Source organism: Cebidichthys violaceus, unplaced genomic scaffold (assembly GCF_023349555.1).
Source record: "Cebidichthys violaceus isolate CVI_PGR_0920_01 unplaced genomic scaffold, fCebVio1.0.p SCAF_22, whole genome shotgun sequence".
Taxonomy (NCBI): domain Eukaryota; kingdom Metazoa; phylum Chordata; class Actinopteri; order Perciformes; family Stichaeidae; genus Cebidichthys; species Cebidichthys violaceus.
In genome coordinates this window covers 7429026-7448567 of record NW_027176395.1, presented here as the reverse complement: position 1 = coordinate 7448567, position 19542 = coordinate 7429026, and the positions used below count along the sequence as shown (strand labels likewise).

Genomic DNA, 19542 nt, shown 5'->3' with positions numbered 1-19542 from the left:
AGGAAACATATGGTTAAAGATTTAAAAAAAATATATTGATCAAAGCTCACAATCTGATCCAGTAATATTGTGTTGAGGTGGGTGATATAAAAGCTAAAATACAGTGGATTTTAAATTGGTTCAACAGCGTTGAGTGGCTTTATTTCAGCTACAAATGTAGGCAATTGAAACAAAGTCATTGAAATGCTGTTAAAAAAGGTTTTGCCTATTAGAAATAATATGTATTTATAAATACATATACATTTATATATATATATATATATATATATATATATATATATATACATAAATACATATACACATATGTATTTGTATATATATTTATATTTTATATATTTATATATATTTATTTTTTATATATATATTTATATGTATTGTAATATTTATATTTATATGTGAAAATATTGTGCGTTCCTTTTCATGATCTTAGGGCCTCCGTAACTGTAACGCAGGAGAGGAGGGGGGGGACTGTGTTCAGTCAGTGTGGTTTCTACACGGACCTATTTCCGAAAACTCACCTTTACTTCCTGTTTTTGCTCCGAAGCAACAACGTGGATCCAGTGCGGCACACCGGTGTGCGATATCTGTGTTATGTGTGACCTGAGTCTGTTCACCCCCCACAATGCAGATATCCAGTGTGAATGACGTGAAGATTTATAATTTAAGCCATGGGAAATCCCTTCCAGAGGTAAGAAGACCGGCTATTTCCTGACGCTTAGTTACGTCCCATAGTCTAAGAAGTCACAGCTTCCCTTGAGGCAAGCTAACAAGCTAACACAGCTAGCCGTGACAACAGAAGTCCTGGACATTGTATATTGAAAGAAAATGTCAATGTTGAAGTCTATTCTGCAACACCTTGATAGAACGTGTCGTATAAATAAATGAACACAGCTGGCTAAACAGAACATAATTTGAGACTGCACCATTGGTACAGTAGTGTTAATTGGCCAAGACTAAAATATTCCCAACAAAGGTAAGCTATGAACCTGTAACCACGCGGTGCTTTATTGGTCATTTTTAATGTCAAATCCCATCACCTCTTCCTCTTAACTGCAGTGGCTGTCAGATCGGAAGAAGAGACAGTTACAAAAGAAAGATGTTGGTGAGTTGACCACTACAATTTCAGCATGTCAGACTGGGTAATTGTTACATTACATTACAGTCATTTAGCAGACGCTTTTATCCAAAGCGACTTACAATAAGTGCATTCAACATTGGTAATCAAAAGAACTACTAGTCACCATTAGTCATAAGTACATTTCCTTTTCCAAACAAGCATGTAAGAGCATGAAGCAGAGCATAACTCAGAACCAAAGTACAGTGCAGAAACAAAGAAAAACAGTTAGTGCAATAAGTAATACGAATAATTGTCTATGAAATGTCCATCATTAATCTGACTCTTTCCCCCAGACATCCAGCGCAGGATTGAGCTCATCCAGGACTTTGAGATGCCCACGGTGTGCACCTCTATCAAAGTGTCCAGGGACGGTCAGTTCATCCTGGCAACAGGTGAGAGAAACTGCGGACAGTGTTTCGGCAAATCTACCTTAAAAGTGAGAGGCACAATTGACAGTTGTCAGTCGGAACAGGCCGCCATGAACACTCAGCCGGTTTTCCATTTATTTTCAGGCACTTACAAACCCAGGATTCGCTGCTACGACACCTACCAGTTGTCCCTGAAGTTTGAGCGCTGTCTGGATTCAGACGGTAAGTTAGTAGACACACCTACTTGTTGTATGGCGTTGCGTGTCATGTACGTCTAAACTGATGAATTTTCTCTCTCTCTTGAAGTTGTGGCTTTTGACATCCTGTCTGATGACTACTCTAAGGTAAGACCCTGAGGGCCCCGACACTTTACAGATGCCATTGTATTTGTTTGTTTTTATGTTCACACAGCAATAGATTTCTTATGATGTTTAGATATGAAAAATATTGAATTAGGTCACTATTCTGAGTCACTGTACCCTAAAATAACAAAAGGCTCCCGAACCACTTAAAAGATGCACATCTCAACTGTAAACTTGTGTACTACTGTGTACTTCTACTTTCATTGTAACACTACAGTTACCTGACAGAGAATTGTTGATTACCATGAAAATTCAGATTTCACTCTCAAAATATAACAATTAGAATATGATGCTTTATTATCCATTGAGCCAGTTGAGGTGGTTCGGGCATCTGGTAAGGATGCCACCTGGGCGCCTCCCTAGGGAGGTGTTCCAGGCACGACCAGCTGGGAGGAGACCCCGAGGGAGGCCCAGGACCAGGTGGAGGGACTATATCTCCAAACTGGCCTGGGAGCGCCTCGGGATCCCCCAGTCAGAGCTGGCTGATGTGGCTCGGGAAAGGGAAGTTTGGGGTCCCCTGCTGGAGCTGTTGCCCCCGCGACCCGATCCCGGATAAGCGGTTGAAGATGAGATGAGATTATCCATTGAAGGATCCAGCATCATATTAGAATTGAGAGCTCCACCTTGAACAGACATGAAGTACATTTAAGTGCATTGTGCTGATAATGCCTCTCTGTCACTCTTTACTTGAAGTTAACATTTGAATGCACAACCTTTACTGTGCAGTATTGATAGTTTTACTTTTAAGAGTAAATAGTTTTACTTGAGAGTCGTTTTTGAGTTTGTCTTCTACCACTGCCAAAAGCAGTATTCCCCATTAGATAAAGAGTAAAAAGTAAAGTCAGACATCGCTGGCCTGGGGACCCCAAATCACTAAATCTGCCCCTGAAAAACACACCCAGTTAGCGGCTATTAGCAGCCACAAACATCAGTGAAATCATTTACAAATAGGTGCATTAGTCGCCTGCTTTGCCATAACCACCGCTTTCATCTAGCTAGCATTAGCACGCTACATCCAGCATCCAACAGCAAAAGTGAACGGTAATCACTTTTGGGGATTTTATTTTATTCCTTGTAACTTCATATACAATTTTTTTTGGGGGGGGGTAAACCAATGAGGAACCACCTATTAATAAACTGCATTTATATTAAACTGTCATCAATCTCGCAGCACCAGTCATATTAACTTCCACTCGGTTAAAGGTTTTACACCAAGCTGCTGGATCAGCCCTCATATCTGCTAAAAAGATGGTTAGCTTTGGAGATGGTTTAATGTTTCTTTATCACTACACATGAGAGGATTTAGGAAAAATGTAATTAATTAATTTACTTCATTGTCGAATAGGTAATGCAATTAAAAGTCCATGTGTTATCAACCCTCAGCGCTTTTCAGCATTTTTGACTACACTTGCTTTAAAATTGCCCTTCTGTTTCTGTCGCCGTGTCCGTACAGTTGGTGTTCCTGCACTCTGACCGCTATGTGGAGTTCCACTCCCAGCACGGACACTACTACAAGACACGTATTCCCAAGTTCGGACGGGACTTCTCTTACCACTACCCCTCCTGTGACCTGTATTTTGTGGGCACCAGGTGAGAGATTGCATCGATGGATGTTGAGGCAACTTTGTCGTCCTAGCATGTTTTCAGGTTCATCCTGCGCACGTCGGGCGACCCCGTTAAGGTTTTTTGCTTTTCATTTTCAGTTCCGAGGTGTTCAGACTGAATCTGGAACAAGGGCGCTTCCTCAACTCACTGCAGACGGATGCTGTGTAAGTAAAACACTCGGCCAGTGATGGCTAACTCAACGTTCAGTCCGGGAAAAACATTTAAAGTGTTGGACCAAGTCTTTAAGTTTCCGTCACGGCCCTCAGCTGATGCTTATGGTGCTTGTTTCTCTTGACTTCTCAGGGAAAACAATGTGTGTGACATCAACCCCGTTCATCACTTGTTTGCCACAGGAACCTCTGAGGTAAGTGCCATGGCAGGCTGTGTGTGAAATGAGGCACCAGTTATCAGCAGTCACAAGTGTGTGTGTGTGTGTGTGTGTGTGTGTGTGTGTGTGTGTGTGTGTGTGTGTGTGTGTGTGTGTGTGTGTGTGTGTGTGTGTGTGTGTGTGTGTGTGTGTGTGTGTGTTGCGCGCCCATTCTAGAATATACTAAAACATGTAGATTTGTTCCGATGCCAGTTCAGTCATTCATTCATTCGTTCTGCTTATTTACAATACACAACAACAACAACATGTTACGCAATACTTGCTCCTACGTCTTGCCTGATCAGCACTGCACATGAGCAACTGTCCACAGAGATGAGATGAGAAGCGAAATGACTCATTTGTTGAGGATTTCCATCTTCAGCTCCGGGGAAATAAATGATCGCTGCGTCCGGAATTGATGATGGAAGTAGCGAGCAAGTCGGCGACCTGAACCTTTCACATAAATTATCGTTGCACTTTTTTATAGGAATTGTTGTTTATTCCCTCCTAGATTAATTCATTTAAGTTCTTTTTTCAGTTATGACTGTAGAAAAGTTTTATGGGATGGGAGCAAAGCCACACAATAATGACATCCATGCAGGGTTACTAGTATACAGCTGTTCATACATATATATATGTATGTATGTATGTGTGTGTGTGTGTGTGTGTGTATATATATGTATATATATATACATATATATATATATATATTTAAAAGCACTGGTATCGGATGATACACAAGCTCAAGTATCTGTAAAGGGAAAATACTACTAGTTTTTTTACTAAAAATAAAAGCCCATAATAAGGATTAAAATGTCTTTGCTGTAAAATATCTGAAGACTTATTTATGGACCATGCTGTATCTTTGTGCTACGTGTTCTTAAAGTAAAACAGAACAGTCACAATGCGTTACAAGTCGATGAGTTTCCCTTTCATCGACTGCGTTCAGTCAGAAATGGCTTGATTTCACCTGTTTTAAAATAGCTGTTTCCATATTGTTGTTTGCAGAAATCGGCTTTAATATATATATTTTTTTGTAGTCCCTAATGGCAGCTCTTTCTTTTGTCTCATTTCTTTGATATCGTTTGGTATAGGCTTCACGCACCAGCTGGGCTGATTAAATAAGTGTGCTCCATGATTTCTGAGTGCTAAAGTTCAAGTTTTTCAAACCGTTACCTCACTTACATTAGGAGCTGCCAACACAAGATGTTTTTTATTGGTCTTGAAAAGACTCCCAGTTAGTTAAAACAAATCTTTTTAAAGCCATGAAGCTTCCTGAAATCTTCCCTCATTTGTCTGACCGTGTGACATCTCTTGCGTCGGACCACCAGGGCCGGGTGGAATGCTGGGACCCTCGCGTCCGGAACCGAGTAGGCACGCTGGACTGCGCCTTGAGCAGCCTCGCCGAGGGAGCAGAGTACGTAGCAAGCCGCCACGCTGAGATCTCCAATGCTGATGTCAGCGTGACTATGCATATGTGGCCACATGGCACTTTTTCTTCTGCTTCTGATCCCGCCTCAAATGGCGTTTACCATCGTGTCACATTTCTCTCTCTGTGTCTCACTTGTTTTATTCTTGACAGGGTGCAAAGCTTGCCCTCGATCAGTGCGCTGAAGTTCAACGGCTCCCTAACCATGGCAGTCGGCACAAGCACAGGACAGGTGAGCCCAAACGCATTAAGCCACGACCGTATTTTCATGACGGCCCGAGCAGCTGGACACTGTTCAGAGCGCTCCATGACACTGGTCTACGACTTTGTGTCTGTTTGCCGTTGTGAACTATCGGCTGCCCACGCGGTGCGAGATTCCTCCTCTGCTTTCTGAGCTGAGTCGGCTCACAAAGAAGTGGCTGATGTCATTCTGCCTCCCTGTAAAACTTTGCAGTGTTTTCAAAAGGAGCACAATTTGGTTTTAGTTTTTATTCGTTTTAATGTAGCTCAATGTCAGGGCTCCACCGGTGCTCCCTATGGAAAATTTGAGGAGCACCAGCACACAATTTACATTTCATATAACACTTCATAGACATGCAATGCAACACATTCACATATTCTTTTCCATCTTAACCATATTACTGATAGATTCTTTGGTAATAAATAGGCAATTCACAGAAATAACAATGAAAAGTCACAAACTAAAGTAGTGCTTTTTTGGCTAAAGACACCAAATAATAAATTGTGTTGCCGAGTCTGAAGATCTACTCCTATAAAGGTACTATGATGACGTGTTTAAATTCAGGAAGCCTTTAACCCTTGTTCTTAACTGATGGTCTTTTTCTGAACTATTAACTATATTTTATCATGTTTTATTGTAAAGCACTTTGGGCCTTTGTTTTTGAAAGGTACCTCCATAAATAACGTTCTTACCATTTGTCTCTTCTCTTCCGTGCACCGGGGCTGCATGAGTCATAGCTATATCCACCATGACCAATAAGAGGATGTTTTATAGAAATAAGTGCATTAGTTCTATTGTAAAAAGTGAGTGCGATACTAGTATCTATCTCTCCCTCCCATTGCACTCATTGTGGGCTCGCTTGTGACAGCTGCACGATCCACCTGAAGTTACACTTGCTAATCAGACCTGCACGCCGTTGATAAATGTCACTTTTTAAGCATGCAATGAATTCAATATGCATCACCCCAACACACACACACACACACACACACACACACATTCTCGCTCCCTCCTGGTTTTTCACGTGTTATGTGATGGTGATTTTTTTAAAAAGTAAAAGAAAGAAAGGAAACATATTTACAGGTTGCACTTTTACTAGTAGTCATAAAATGTCTGCAGTGTGGATTTGCTGCTGGTTTTGGTGGCCGTCACAGTCGGGGATAATACAAAGGTCTCGGACTCATTGAGAAGCCCACCTCTTGCAGAATGAAATAGATTTCTAAATCCAGCCCTTTGCTTCTTTGTCTTGAAGGTGTTGCTCTATGACCTGCGCTCCAGCCAGCCGCTGCTGGTCAGAGACCACTTCTACAACCTGCCAATCAAGTCGATCAACTTCCACGATCAACTGGACCTGGTTGTGTCCGCCGACTCCAAGATCATAAAGATCTGGAACAAAGACACCGTAAGACTCAGTAACAGCCTTCACAGGAACCGACTCATAGTGCACGTGAATGACGATGTGTTAAGGGTTGTTTTGATATTTGTGCATTAGCGTTTTTAAGCGTCCTCACACTAATATCAAGACTGGACTGTCTTAATCAGCCTACACTCTTTCTGGCTCCATGTACCTCGTATTTATTTATATCTGTTCACCACAGGGCAAGGCCTTCTCCTCCATACAGCCTCAGACCAACATCAACGATGTCTGCATGTACCCTAATTCAGGTGAGAACCACTTCCCACACAAGATCATAACATAAGACTAACTTCATTCATGCAGGTAAGTGTCAGAGCAGCAGAAGAACAACAACAGGAGATTCATAGAAAAGTAACTTTAAAAAAGAAAGGAAGAATAAAATTGGGTGGTGGGATAGAACCGTCTTTGACCTGTGGGTGGCGCCATCTTACAGAGTTCAAACGGTTTCACTCTGCACTTATGCATCCATCACTGCATGCCAGTCAGTTTTCTACCAGGAGCCTTATTGAAGGTGAACTTTCACATAGAAGTTGTCATTGAAATCATGATTTGGTCCTGACTCAGTCTGATTTTGTTTTTGTTTTTTATCAAAGATTTAGTTTCGATTTAGTTTTCGAAGATTACGTTTTTAATTTGTTTTAAATGAGGTTTCAACCTTTTTAACGGAACACTTCACCCACAAAATGATATCAGTTTGTAAAGAAGGAAGGGAGCAAATATAACTATTACAGATCCCTGACCATGTTTTTTTGCCTCCAATACTAATTACTGATCATTGATGATCTGCTTAAAACACTTTGGACTCGCACGGACAAGTAGCACACCGCGCAAGTGTGATACTGTTGACGTGGAAGTGTTTTGAATAGTACGATTTTAAGGGTATTCCGCCCTAGAATATGCAAATTCAAATCTTTATCAGTCTTTTACCCTCTTTAATCTGAAACACATATATTACTGGAACTAAATCCAATGTTTACCCCAGAGATGAGCTCCATTTATATCTGCCCTTCTGTGTGTCCTTGTCAGGTATGCTCTTCACCGCCAATGAGGATCCCAAGATGAACACGTTCTACGTCCCGGTGAGTGTAGAGGCTTTTACACTCCTCACTGCCGACTTTACAACCTGCAGCAGACGGGTCACGTTCACATCCTGTCCACCAGGTGCTTGTGCTGACACGCACACGCTTTATGGAGCAGTAAAGGATATTTACAAGCCTCATTGATTCAGGGAACATCAGAGGATGTGTAAGAGAAAGCAATAGAGTGTGTGTGTGTGTGTGTGTGTGTGTGTGTGTGTGTGTGTGTGTGTGTGTGTGTTGTTTTCGCTTTCATTAACGTGGTTCTCACAAAGCCGCCGCATTCCGAAAACCACGCAGAAAGTTGAAACGGAATCAACTTTTAGAGAAACGCAAACCCTACGTCACGCTGCAGCGGCTCATAACCACCCAGCCACAAGGGAACAAAGACGTTAAATGGCGTGCTGTGCTGTACTATACTACAGACAATACTACGTGCTGGACAGAAAAGCATGTTAAAGACAGTGCAAATACACAGTCCACACACTAGATAATGTTCCAGTTCCAGTGATTACCAGCAACATCACCCACGGTAATCAATTAAACGTTCATGGGAGCATTATCTGGTGTGGGGGCTCTATTTTTAAGTGACACCGCCGCATACCCCCCCACCCCCCGCGCTGATCGCAGCAGCGCCTGATTTGGTGTGAATGCAGCCTCAAGCTGCTGAAAGCTTGCTGTCATCAACAGACTGTCCTGTGACTCTGATATGATCTGACCGTGTTGTTATTCTAGTGTGTGTGTGTGTGTGTGTGTGTGTGTGTGTGTGTGTGTGTGTGTGTGTGTGTGTGTGTGTGTGTGTGTGTGTGTACAGTAAACTAGACTTTTCTTGGCGTAAATGAGTACATTCCAGACGTGACAGACACAGATTTGCTGAACTCCCGGCCCTTCTGTCCTCATTAGAGAGATTACACCACCCAGCTGTTGGAATACGTGCTGGATCTACAGCTGAGAGGCGAGATTCTTGATGGCCTTGACTGAGACAGGCTTTTCCTAATACTTTCTTACATTTAACTAACCAAACAAACGCAGAATCAAAAAGATGAATTGATGAAATAGCAGCCCAAGTTGGCTCAGAAGATCAGTACCATTGTTGTCTTGTTGGGAGCCTGGGTTCATCAAGTTCCCAAGTGCATAAAACATGACAATAGACATTCGGAACTTCATTTGAAAACCTCAATAGACGCTTAGAATGTCACAAAGAAGATACAGCATCCTTGTTGTTCTAGTTATGTGTTGAACTGATAATCAGTATCAACAGCAAATGAAAGTCCATGAAAAGTCCTTTATGAGTCAGGCAATGTTTTGTGTGTGTGTGTGTGTGTGTGTGTGTGTGTGTGTGTGTGTGTGTGTGTGTGTGTGTGTGTGTGTGTGTGTGTGTGTGTGTGGGTGGGTGGGTGGGTGGGTGGGTGGGTGGGCGGGCGGGCGGGCGGGCGGGCGGTTATGCCACAACGATTTATTTGATTTTCTGAGAAAGGCAGCCTTACTTCACACGGCACGTTTAGATGTTTGCCAAGAACCTCCTGTCTTCAGGAAGACTTTTTTTAATTTTATTTTTATAAATGTTATCAGGAAGCAAACCTCTTGGAAAAAAGATTCGTCAGCCCACACAGCTTTGATTATTATCACTATCAGCTCTCTGCTTAGCAATAATGAAACTGAAGAATGACCAGGATTCTGTCGACCTTTGGCTTCAGTGTGGGACTCCATGTGAAGTCATCATCTATCTGGAATGAACGGATTCCAATAAACAGGCTGAAACACCAAGTTCAGTCCTTAAGAATTCCACACATTGTTACTGTTAGATGTCATAGCAGGAGTGGCCCTGTTTTAAACTAGCAAAACAGGATAAAACAGTATTAGATAATGGCGCAAAAGAAAATACAAAGTTGAAAGTGTCAAGAGACATTCTGGCGAATCTTCGATTTACAGATAAGACGCGTCATTCAGGAAACAACAGTCTATAAGGCAGTGATTTAGGCCCTGTGCAGGTCTATCTTAATACAACAGATACATGCCATGTACATACATGTCACGCCTGATTTGGTGTGAATGCAGCGGCTTTGTGAGAACCACATTTAATGAAAGGGAAAATCATCAGCCCACACACACACACACACACACACACACACACACACACACACACACACTTTTGCTTGCTTTCTCCCACACGTGTCCTCTGGTGACCCCTTCACAGGGACTCTACTGTATGTGATGAGGGACAAAATGCCCAGTCCTTGACTTCAGCTGTTTTTCTCCCCAGTCTGTGTTTCCTTGGAGAAACACAAAGGAGGGGCACTTCCTGGCAGTCACATGCAGGTTAGCTGCCACATAAAACACACATAAAACACCTGCCACGACTAAGATAACCACTCGTTTCGGCTGATCAGAGTACTGACGCGACATAAAAGCTGAACTTTAGAACGCATTTTTGCACAGAACAACAGTTGTGGATTTTGGCCCTGTCGCCCACTCAGCAGTCTCCTCTCACCTATATTTCTTTACAGCCAGTATGGAGAGGACGAATGATGACATTTCAAGCGGTTTCCTTAGTTGACTTAGTTAGTTAAACTTAGTTGAGTTTTAGCTATTTATCAAAATGGACATTTCCTTCACAAGAAAAGCACTTTTTGAATTGTCCGTGTCCAGGAATCATTGCAAAACCCTTTTGAGTGACAAATTAAATATGCGCTTTAAATTGAAAGTAAAACCCTTCAATGCCCTCACTCAAGGCGCTTTGTCGCTACTGGACAAATGGCCGGACAAGTTTTGAATATTAAGTGTGTGGCAAACTTCCAGGCTCCATTGGAAAGAAATAAATGGGATGAAATTAGGGCATGCAGGGCAGATTTAGCACTGAAATCCGAAGTCTAGTCCATTTTTGTAGCCTTCAGCAAAAAGTTGATAACATGGAATCGGTTACATCACCACAATCCAGAGAGTTTATCAAACTCACGGGAGTTCCTCTACCGCCGAGGGCCAAAGGAAGGGAGTTGATTCCGATTTGCATGTTTCCAAATTCAAGCTTCTAAATAACAAATCAACAGGAGACCTTTATGGTGAAAAATGTATAGGAACGTGTGTGTTTATCACAGAATTAGTGGAGCTTTGTTAGCGGCTATCCTTCTATAAAGTAAGACTATTAATAGTGCAGGCAGGAAGAGTAAGCGGCAAAAATAGATATATTCTGTTATAATAGATTATATAAAAGACTTTATAGGGCATAAAACGTGTTTATCCACAGTTTCACAGCTGCTTCTTCTATGCGATCACTACTCCATCAGGCAGGTCGCATTGAAGTGTCGAAATTCTGACACACACATATGCGATCCTAGCTAAATTACGATCTGGGGCGTCCGATCACAAAAGACGAGTGTAACCGCAGGCAGAGTAAGTTGAGTGCTGTATCATCACATTATCAAGTCCGGCTTCAGACAGATGTCCCAGTAATGCACAAACACTGCCAGAGAATCTTTCTACATTTTACCTCCACAAATCAATTGGATTTACACCCAAAGACCGGGAAAGGTAGCTTGGAAACTAGGCAAAGCAATGTAAGTGAAGCTCTAACTAACCTTTGTGGTTTGTAACCAGTTCAGTAAAATTGAGTTCCTGAGAAGCAGTGATGCTTTTCTCCGTACTAGTTTGGGGTTACGCGTTGGCACAATTCCACGGTTCTTTGTAAAAAGAAGGAAGAGCTAAGTCATTTCTAACTGGACTGGAAACATGAGCACGGACAGTCAGTCTATTTCGGTTTATCAACTATATGACATGTTTTGTACCTACGGTCAACAGTCTAAATCTGAACCGTGTGTGTGTGTGTGTGTGTGTGTGTGTGTGTTTTCTTTCAGGCCCTGGGCCCTGCACCTCGGTGGTGCTCCTTCCTCGACAACTTGACAGAGGAGCTGGAAGAGAGCCCGGAGAGCACCGTGTACGACGACTACAAGTTTGTGACCCGGAAGGACCTGGACAATCTGGGTGAGAGCCTGCTGCCTTAATTCTTCCTCACAAACCTCACTCCATGTGGAAACGAATCTCAAAGTTATCCAACCAATTAGCCCCCCAAATAACCTAAGGGGTTTGCACTGGTGGCTAGACTACCTAACTAGAGGCCTAGCGAATGATTAAGAGGTTTTAGGTAAGAAAAGGTGTGTGTGTGTGTGATTGGAGGTTGGGGGAAGGAGGGTCGGGGGAGCGTAGACTGGAGAGGTTGAATGAACAATGGAATGCAGGCTCAGCAGTAAAGAGATCAAATGACAAGAAGCAGAGAGGTGGTTGGCTGCGGCAGAATAAAAGACGAGGAGGGGGCCGGGAGGGGCCCGGCGGTGTTGCTTTATAGAAGCCATGTAACGTGGGCCTGTAATGTTATGTTTGAGGCAGCATGGGCAGAGAACACTGACGCGGGATCCTGGAACGCGCGCTTACTCAACGTTTACGGTGTCCCCTCTTATCGACACAATCCTACTTGTTTCAGGCTTTGACGAAATAAATATATTTTCTTTAATAATCATCCATGCATTCTGCTGCTCCCATTCACACCCGGGCGTGAGTAATCTTGCGGTAGAGATTCTCAATGTCACATGGTTATCTATTGTCGTTTTACAACAGGGTTGTGCAACGACATGCAGTTTGTTGTCTGAGGATGGCAGCTGATACTTCTGTATCTCTTTCCAGAGGGCAGCAGGTGAACAGGTGTGTCTGGGTGGGCTTTGTCTTTGATATCCTTTACCTCTTCTCAGGGTCCTCTTCTCACCACTATCCCTGATGCTCAGTAGATGGTACCAATGATGTTCTGGTTTTAATCACCTGCTGTAGAGCTGTCCTGGGCTGTGCACATCCCATACCAGTTAGTAATGTTACCAGTCAGGATGCTTTCTATTGCTCTTCTGTTAGTTAACAAGAACATGGCACAGGAATGTTCACCTTCTTAAGTTTCCTAAAGAAATGCAGCCGTTTATGAGCTTTCCTCACCAATATGGGGAAGCGTGATGACCGTTTGATGTCGTCAGATGTCGTCAGTTTTCCCAGGAACTTAGAGCTGTTATCTTCACCTCAGCTGCATTGTTATAGACAAGGGCATGCATCCTCAACAATCAGCTCCTTTGTTTACTGACTTTCAGCAGTAGGTTGTTCTCTGAGCATTTCAATCACATATGATGTACATTGAATTTGACTGACTCTCACACTAAAGATTTTAGGTAAATCCTGAAAACAACATGACTAAGAGTCTACAGCCATTCGAGCGGCTCTGTGAGGCCGTACTTTGGCAAAGCTGTGTTTTGAGCTAAATGCTAACATTCGCTTTAGGGCTCACTAATGATTATTTTAATTTTCTATTAATGTGACAATTATTTTCTTGATTAATCTCAAAGTCTTTAAAATTCTTGTTTAGTCACTCCAAAACCCAAATATATTGAATTTAAAATGATATAAAATAGAAATGCAGGAAATCTCCATATTTGAGAGGTGGGAACAGCATTTTCTGCCATTTTTGCTTGAAAAATGACTCACGATTAACCTACCTAGACGAAAAGTCGCAGGATCACCAAAGTTATTACAATTCATCATGAAGGGGTCATGAATGTCTCTATCCAACAGTTGCCAAGACATCTCACTCTGAACCTGGAGGAAAAGTAAAGGGGAACACAAAATTCAGCAGGATTCATCATCTGGGAACCATGAATGATTCAACCAAGTTTTTTGCAAATCCATGTAGAACATGTTGAGATATTTCACTAGTTGAGTACTATTTGATGCTGTGGCATCACAGTGAAAGTCAGACAATCACCAACATCAGTAACCAATTGCATGGTTGTCCATTGGGTGGTTGTCAAGATATTTCAATAAGAAATCTAAATCATCAATCTCATGGTGTTAATAGTGGAAATGTAGGGGATCACCAGAGTTGGTAGCATTTATCCTCTGGAGATCATGAATGTGTGTGCAAAAAAGTCATTGTAATCCATTCAATAGTTTTTGAAATATTTCATTATGAACCAAAGTGGCGACGTGATGCTCAGAATTGTTTTATAACTTCTATGTTCTCTCATAAATGGCTGCTTGAATTTCTTTTTTTATTATTAATCTATTTAGCCAAGTCCAGATTGTGATTTCTGTATGTTTTGCTTATTTGTGTCAGGTTTGTCTCACCTGGTGGGATCATCTCTCCTAAGAGCCTACATGCACGGCTATTTCATGGACATCCGGCTTTATCACAAGGTAAACACACCTTCAAATAATTACCCGAGTTGTTCAATTTGAACGGATTGTGATATAACAGACGAAAGCTGTCGTAAAAGTGTCTCAAAGAGGTGTGTTGCTTAGATTTGATGTTGTTGTTTTTTTTTTACATTTGGTTCGGCCGCAGGTCAAAAGCATGGCCAATCCTTTCGCATACGAAGAGTATCGCAAGGATAAGATCCGCCAGAAGATCGAGGAGTCCAGGACCCAGAGAGTGCAGGTTAAGGTGAGCGGCTCGTATTTCCTCTCATGGTTTAAAGCGTTAAAAACGCGCCATCGTTCCATTAATGCCCCTGTACATCCTTTCTCTTTCTCTTACATCGTTAGCATGCATTCCTTTATCTTAGTAATTCATTGATGATGTCGGTGAAAATGTACACGTTGCCTTACATCCCTGTGTGATTAACCGTGTTTCTGTGTGTTCTGGCTGAGACAGAAGCTGCCCAAGGTAAACAAGGAGCTGGCCCTCAAGCTGATGGAGGAGGGTGACGACGACGCAGAGCTTGCTTCTCGGAAAAAGAAGGGCAAGGTAGGAAAACACAGATTGCAAAATCAAGGTGGTTATGTCTCAACAGAGACAGAGTGTCATACTCTGAAAATAGCGGCCACTGGAGGGGAACGCACACACCCAAGGGCAGAAACACTAACAGAAGGGCCTGAGTATTTCAGCACGCCATGTCTACCAGGGGAACAGCTGAGAACTAACATAATGACAGGACAAGTTAGCTGTTAGCTAGCTAATGATAGCCGTGTGTCAGCAAGCTACTGTGACTGAAAACACAACACTGCTTAACTCACAGGAATATAGTTAACCTAAAACTGACATTTGGACTGAATGCTTTCTGCACATTAGAAATGTCAGGATCAGGATCCACAGTGTTCCCATTCTTGCTGCCCAGAGGTTCAATTCTTTGGAATGAATGTGACAAGGAGGCACCTTCACACAATACAAAGTTAATAGAGAGCGATTCATTGTTTTCCCCCACGGTGTGGGTGGGACTTAATTACACTCTGACGCCATTAGCATTTCTTAGGTCTCTGAATTCACCGACTCCAAAGAAACTCAGTTGACACTTTTAATATTGAAATTAAGTTTCATTGAAACTCCTCCTCAACCTTTCACACGCGCAGGCTCTCCCCAGCGTCTTGGGAGACAACCGCTTCAAGGTGATGTTCGAAAACCCGGACTACCAGGTGGACGAGCAGAGCGAGGAGTTCCGCCTCCTCAACCCCATCGTCTCCAAGGTGGGACAGAAGAGGCAGAAGAAGCTGCGTCTGCTGGCCCAGCAGACTGCCGCTTCTCAACAGGTAACACACGCGTGGCAGAGCCCCGCCTACAGACGGATTTCCGTCCAATGTGAATCATTTGTCCCGCAGTGACAGACTCTGCATAGGATGAGACTTCTCTAGACTCTAGATAGGATGAGGCTTCTCTAGACTCTAGATAGGATGAGGCTTCTCTAGACTGCATAGGATGAGGTTTCTCTAGACTCTGCATAGGATGAGGTTTCTCTAGACTCTGCATAGGATGAGGTTTCTCTAGACTCTGCATAGGATGAGGTTTCTCTAGACTCTAGATAGGATGAGGCTTCTCTAGACTGCATAGGATGAGGTTTCTCTAGACTCTGCATAGGATGAGGCTTCTCTAGACTCTAGATAGGATGAGGCTTCTCTAGACTGCATAGGATGAGGTTTCTCTAGACTCTAGATAGGATGAGGTTTCTCTAGACTCTAGATAGGATGAGGTTTCTCTAGACTGCATAGGATGAGGTTTCTCTAGACTCTAGATAGGATGAGGTTTCTCTAGACTCTGCATAGGATGAGGTTTCTCTAGACTGCATAATATGATGTTTCTCTAGACTCTAGATAGGATGAGGCTTCTCTAGACTCTAGATAGGATGAGGCTTCTCTAGACTCTGCATAGGATGAGACTTCTCTAGACTCTGCATAGGATGAGGCTTCTCTAGACTCTGCATAGGATGAGACTTCTCTAGACTCTGCATAGGATGAGGCTTCTCTAGACTCTGCATAGGATGAGGCTTCTCTAGACTCTAGATAGGATGAGGCTTCTCTAGACTCTGCATAGGATGAGGTTTCTCTAGACTCTGCATAGGATGAGGCTTCTCTAGACTCTGCATAGGATGAGGTTTCTCTTGACTCTGCATAGGATGAGGTTTCTCTAGACTCTGCATAGGATGAGGTTTCTCTAGACTCTGCATAGGATAAGACTTCTCTAGACTCTGCATAGGATGAGGCTTCTCTAGACTCTGCATAGGATGAGGCTTCCCTAGACTCTGCATAGGGTAGAGTCAAGGCTTCAGGCCCCATCCTCATTGTCAGGAAAGACTACCGCATACATAACTCTGGCTTTGTGACGTCCCCATCCAGGCGGCCGAGGATGATGAGGAGCCCGAGGGACGAGCCAGCTCCGAGGAGGAGAGCTCAGATGACGACAAGAGCTGGGTGGAGGAGGTGAGGGAGCAGCGTAGGCTGATCCGGGAGGAGGGCCGGGACCGCCGGAGGCAGGGGAGGAAGGAAGCGGACCGCAACACCGTCCTGCTTGAGAGGGACCAGAGCGAAGGAGAGAAAACCTCAAACATGGCCGAGGGCAAGAAGACAAGTCGGCCTCAGTATTATCAGATCAAAGCTGGGGAGGAGTTCAGAAGTTTTAACGACGTGGCCCGCAAGCAGAGACTACAAAAGTATGTCTTTTGGATATGTATCAAATGTAACTGTTGGGGTGGGGGTGGGGGATAACCTGACCTGACCTGTCCAGCTATGGAAGATGCTTCTAAATGAATAGATTTACAAACTTATCTCAATAAATATCAATATGAATTATAATAAAAGACAAATAACTGTACACTGTTTGGTACGTTGTGTCTGAGGAATATGTGTTTTTCTTCCAGGGCTTCTTTGGAGGACCGTCTGAAGTTGGAGGAGCACTCAGGAACCAGCAACATGACCGACACCGCAGTCGGCAGCAAGCAGCTGACCTTCACTCTCAAAAAGGTGAACTGTTCACGTGGCGCACTGTCCTCTCCCGTCCCTCACTCTTTTGTTCAAAGCAATGAAGTACACGTATAAACCCCCAACAGCTGTATCTGCTAAAAACTAACTAGTGCAGCCAATTGTCCAAGCTGGTTTGCAGACGGATTGGTGAGGAGGAGGTTTAACTTCACATAGTCTTAAAAAACATTGTTTTTTAAAAAGCCCCTTTCCTTCAGGACTAAAGACCCACAAACACCTGCTAACATCTGGCTTTCTGTCAACAGGGATTTGACCAATTATTCTAATTTATTTTATAGACAAAAAAACACAATAAGATATCTTTAAAACAAGCAAAAGTTACCTAGCTCGACAGAAACAAACTCATCAAAACGGTCTTTTGTTTGTCTCTCCACTGTTTCAACAATCATCAACTTTGCTTTGAGAGTTTTTATAGAGAGACTGAATTAGCAACACATTATTATTTTTGAAGGAACATATTAACTTTTACTACTAACTCTGGTGCTGGCTGACATAGCCGTGACCTTGAACATGGCACAACAAATAAAATCCCCATAATGGTATACTTACCTACTAATAGCCTATTGCTATCGGGTTTTCATGCATCATAAAAACCCACATATGTACACAAATGTAGGTGTAAAAAGGGTATAATTCACAAAAAGCAGCTTTTGCACACTGTAGACACAATTATTGAATAGCTGCAATCTGATAAAACTACTAATAATACTCAAAACTATTTAAACATGACCGACTGACAGTGATGTCAACAACCACAACCAATTAAAAATAGCCATACAGTTATGTTTTACTAAAATATACAGACTAAATAGAAAAGAGCATTAATGTACAATCTTCTCATCCCCTGGCCTGTCCCTACTTAGAGGCGAGTAATGGTTAATACTGCCACCCCCCCCCCCCCCCCAAGAATGAATGTATTGTTAGGAGGTTTGAAACACAGCAAGACAGAATTTCTGAAACATGCGTTATTCCGTCCTCATTTGCAGTCGGAGCAGCAGAGGAAGCAGCAGCAGGCAGAATGGGAACACCACGAGGAGAGGAGGAAGCTGAGGCGCTCGGCCGGACACCTGAGCAGCGACCGCGGGAGAGGACGTGGCGGAGGCGGCGGGAGAGGACGCGGTGGAAGTGGCGGGAGAGGACGCGGTGGAGGCGGCGGGAGAGGACGCGGTGGAGGCGGCGGGAGAGGACGCAGCGGGGGAAGAGGAGGGGGGAGAGGCCGTTACTGAGAAGGGCAGCCTAGTCTCACCCAGGACCAGTTTTGGTCCTGGGTGAGGACTACAGAAGCATTGCTGGGACAGTCCTCAGCTCACGTCGAGGTTTTGTAGCAGCTCTCATTAACTCAACTTCCAAGTGTACGGGTTTTACGAGACAGACTGGAGATGCTGCAGGAAGTGGCAAAGACTGACATTGATGAACAGACAAGCTGCTCCAGGGTGGTCTGTGGGTGGTCTGCTCTCTGCAAATTCAGAGCACATAAAAAAAAAAAAAAATTACTTATGTCGCTGCCTTTGTGCATATAAGGCTTATGCCATCATCCAAAAGTACCTTGACTACTTTTTTTTTTTAAGCAGGGATGTCCCCAGATGGAGTTGGAGGAATGAAGAGCTGAAAGGACTTGACATGACCTGCCTTGTCTCAGGCGTCTGTAGTTTGTTAGACGTGCTCCTCAGTTGAGCCTACTATTTCAGTTAATGGGAGGGGAGAAAATGTATGCTTTTGCAAAAAAGGTTTGTATTTTTAATGCTCTTTTTTATTACTGTAGATTGTTAAGCCAACACCGGCTTAACAACACTTGTACAGTATATTATATTTGGTACAACACTTGCTTGTCGTCTTTGCTTTTATTGCCAAAATGTCTCGATCAAACTAGACCAACAGGAAGTAAGAGAAGGGAAAGAGAAAAATGTGAATGAAGAACTTTTCTCTCTCTCTTTCCCCCGCTAACATCTGCAGTTCTTGAAAAACAAAGGGAGTGCATGAGTGTCTTTCTATCCCCTAGTGTGCTGATGGTGTGAACCCCATCTGCTCCACCATTGGTCCATTTCAAAATGTGTGTGGGGGTGGGGGGGGTTTCAGCCCTCGGCATGCCAACACTGGGCCCCAGGCTCATTTGAACTCATTTGATGTCGCCACACTTCTGCACCATGAGCCATCCGTCTGTATTTTGTGACAGCGTGAACAGCGCCTCATTGAGGAGAAATCCATTAAATTAGCATGTTGAACAACAAATGCCGCAAGAACCAAACGTAATTTCAATGCTGTAACCTTTAGAGGAATAACTCAGTGGTTA

The 19542-nt window shown here is 43.2% G+C and overlaps 1 protein-coding gene across 1 annotated transcript; it reads left to right on the top strand.

Annotated features, from left to right (window-relative positions):
- The first annotated feature begins 542 nt into the window (after positions 1–542).
- nol10 (nucleolar protein 10) lies at positions 543–19076 on the top strand. Its single transcript, XM_068717717.1, has 21 exons — positions 543–688; positions 1057–1102; positions 1411–1509; positions 1630–1707; positions 1792–1829; positions 3301–3437; positions 3551–3616; positions 3756–3816; positions 5151–5236; positions 5402–5480; positions 6742–6891; positions 7088–7154; positions 7933–7985; positions 11834–11960; positions 14122–14201; positions 14350–14448; positions 14659–14751; positions 15354–15530; positions 16611–16924; positions 17132–17234; positions 18239–19076. Exons 1-21 carry the CDS (start codon positions 623–625, stop codon positions 18476–18478), a joined length of 2259 nt encoding a protein of 752 aa, XP_068573818.1. The 5' UTR covers positions 543–622; the 3' UTR covers positions 18479–19076.
- Positions 19077–19542: the final 466 nt, after the last annotated feature.

Coding starts and splice junctions, on each gene's coding strand:
- nol10 (XM_068717717.1), top strand. CDS start 623: ATGCAGATATCCAGTGTGAATGACGTGAAGATTTATAATTTAAGCCAT. Junction 689..1,056: donor ATGGGAAATCCCTTCCAGAG/GTAAGAAGACCG, acceptor TCTTAACTGCAG/TGGCTGTCAGATCGGAAGAA. Junction 7,155..7,932: donor CTGCATGTACCCTAATTCAG/GTGAGAACCACT, acceptor TGTCCTTGTCAG/GTATGCTCTTCACCGCCAAT.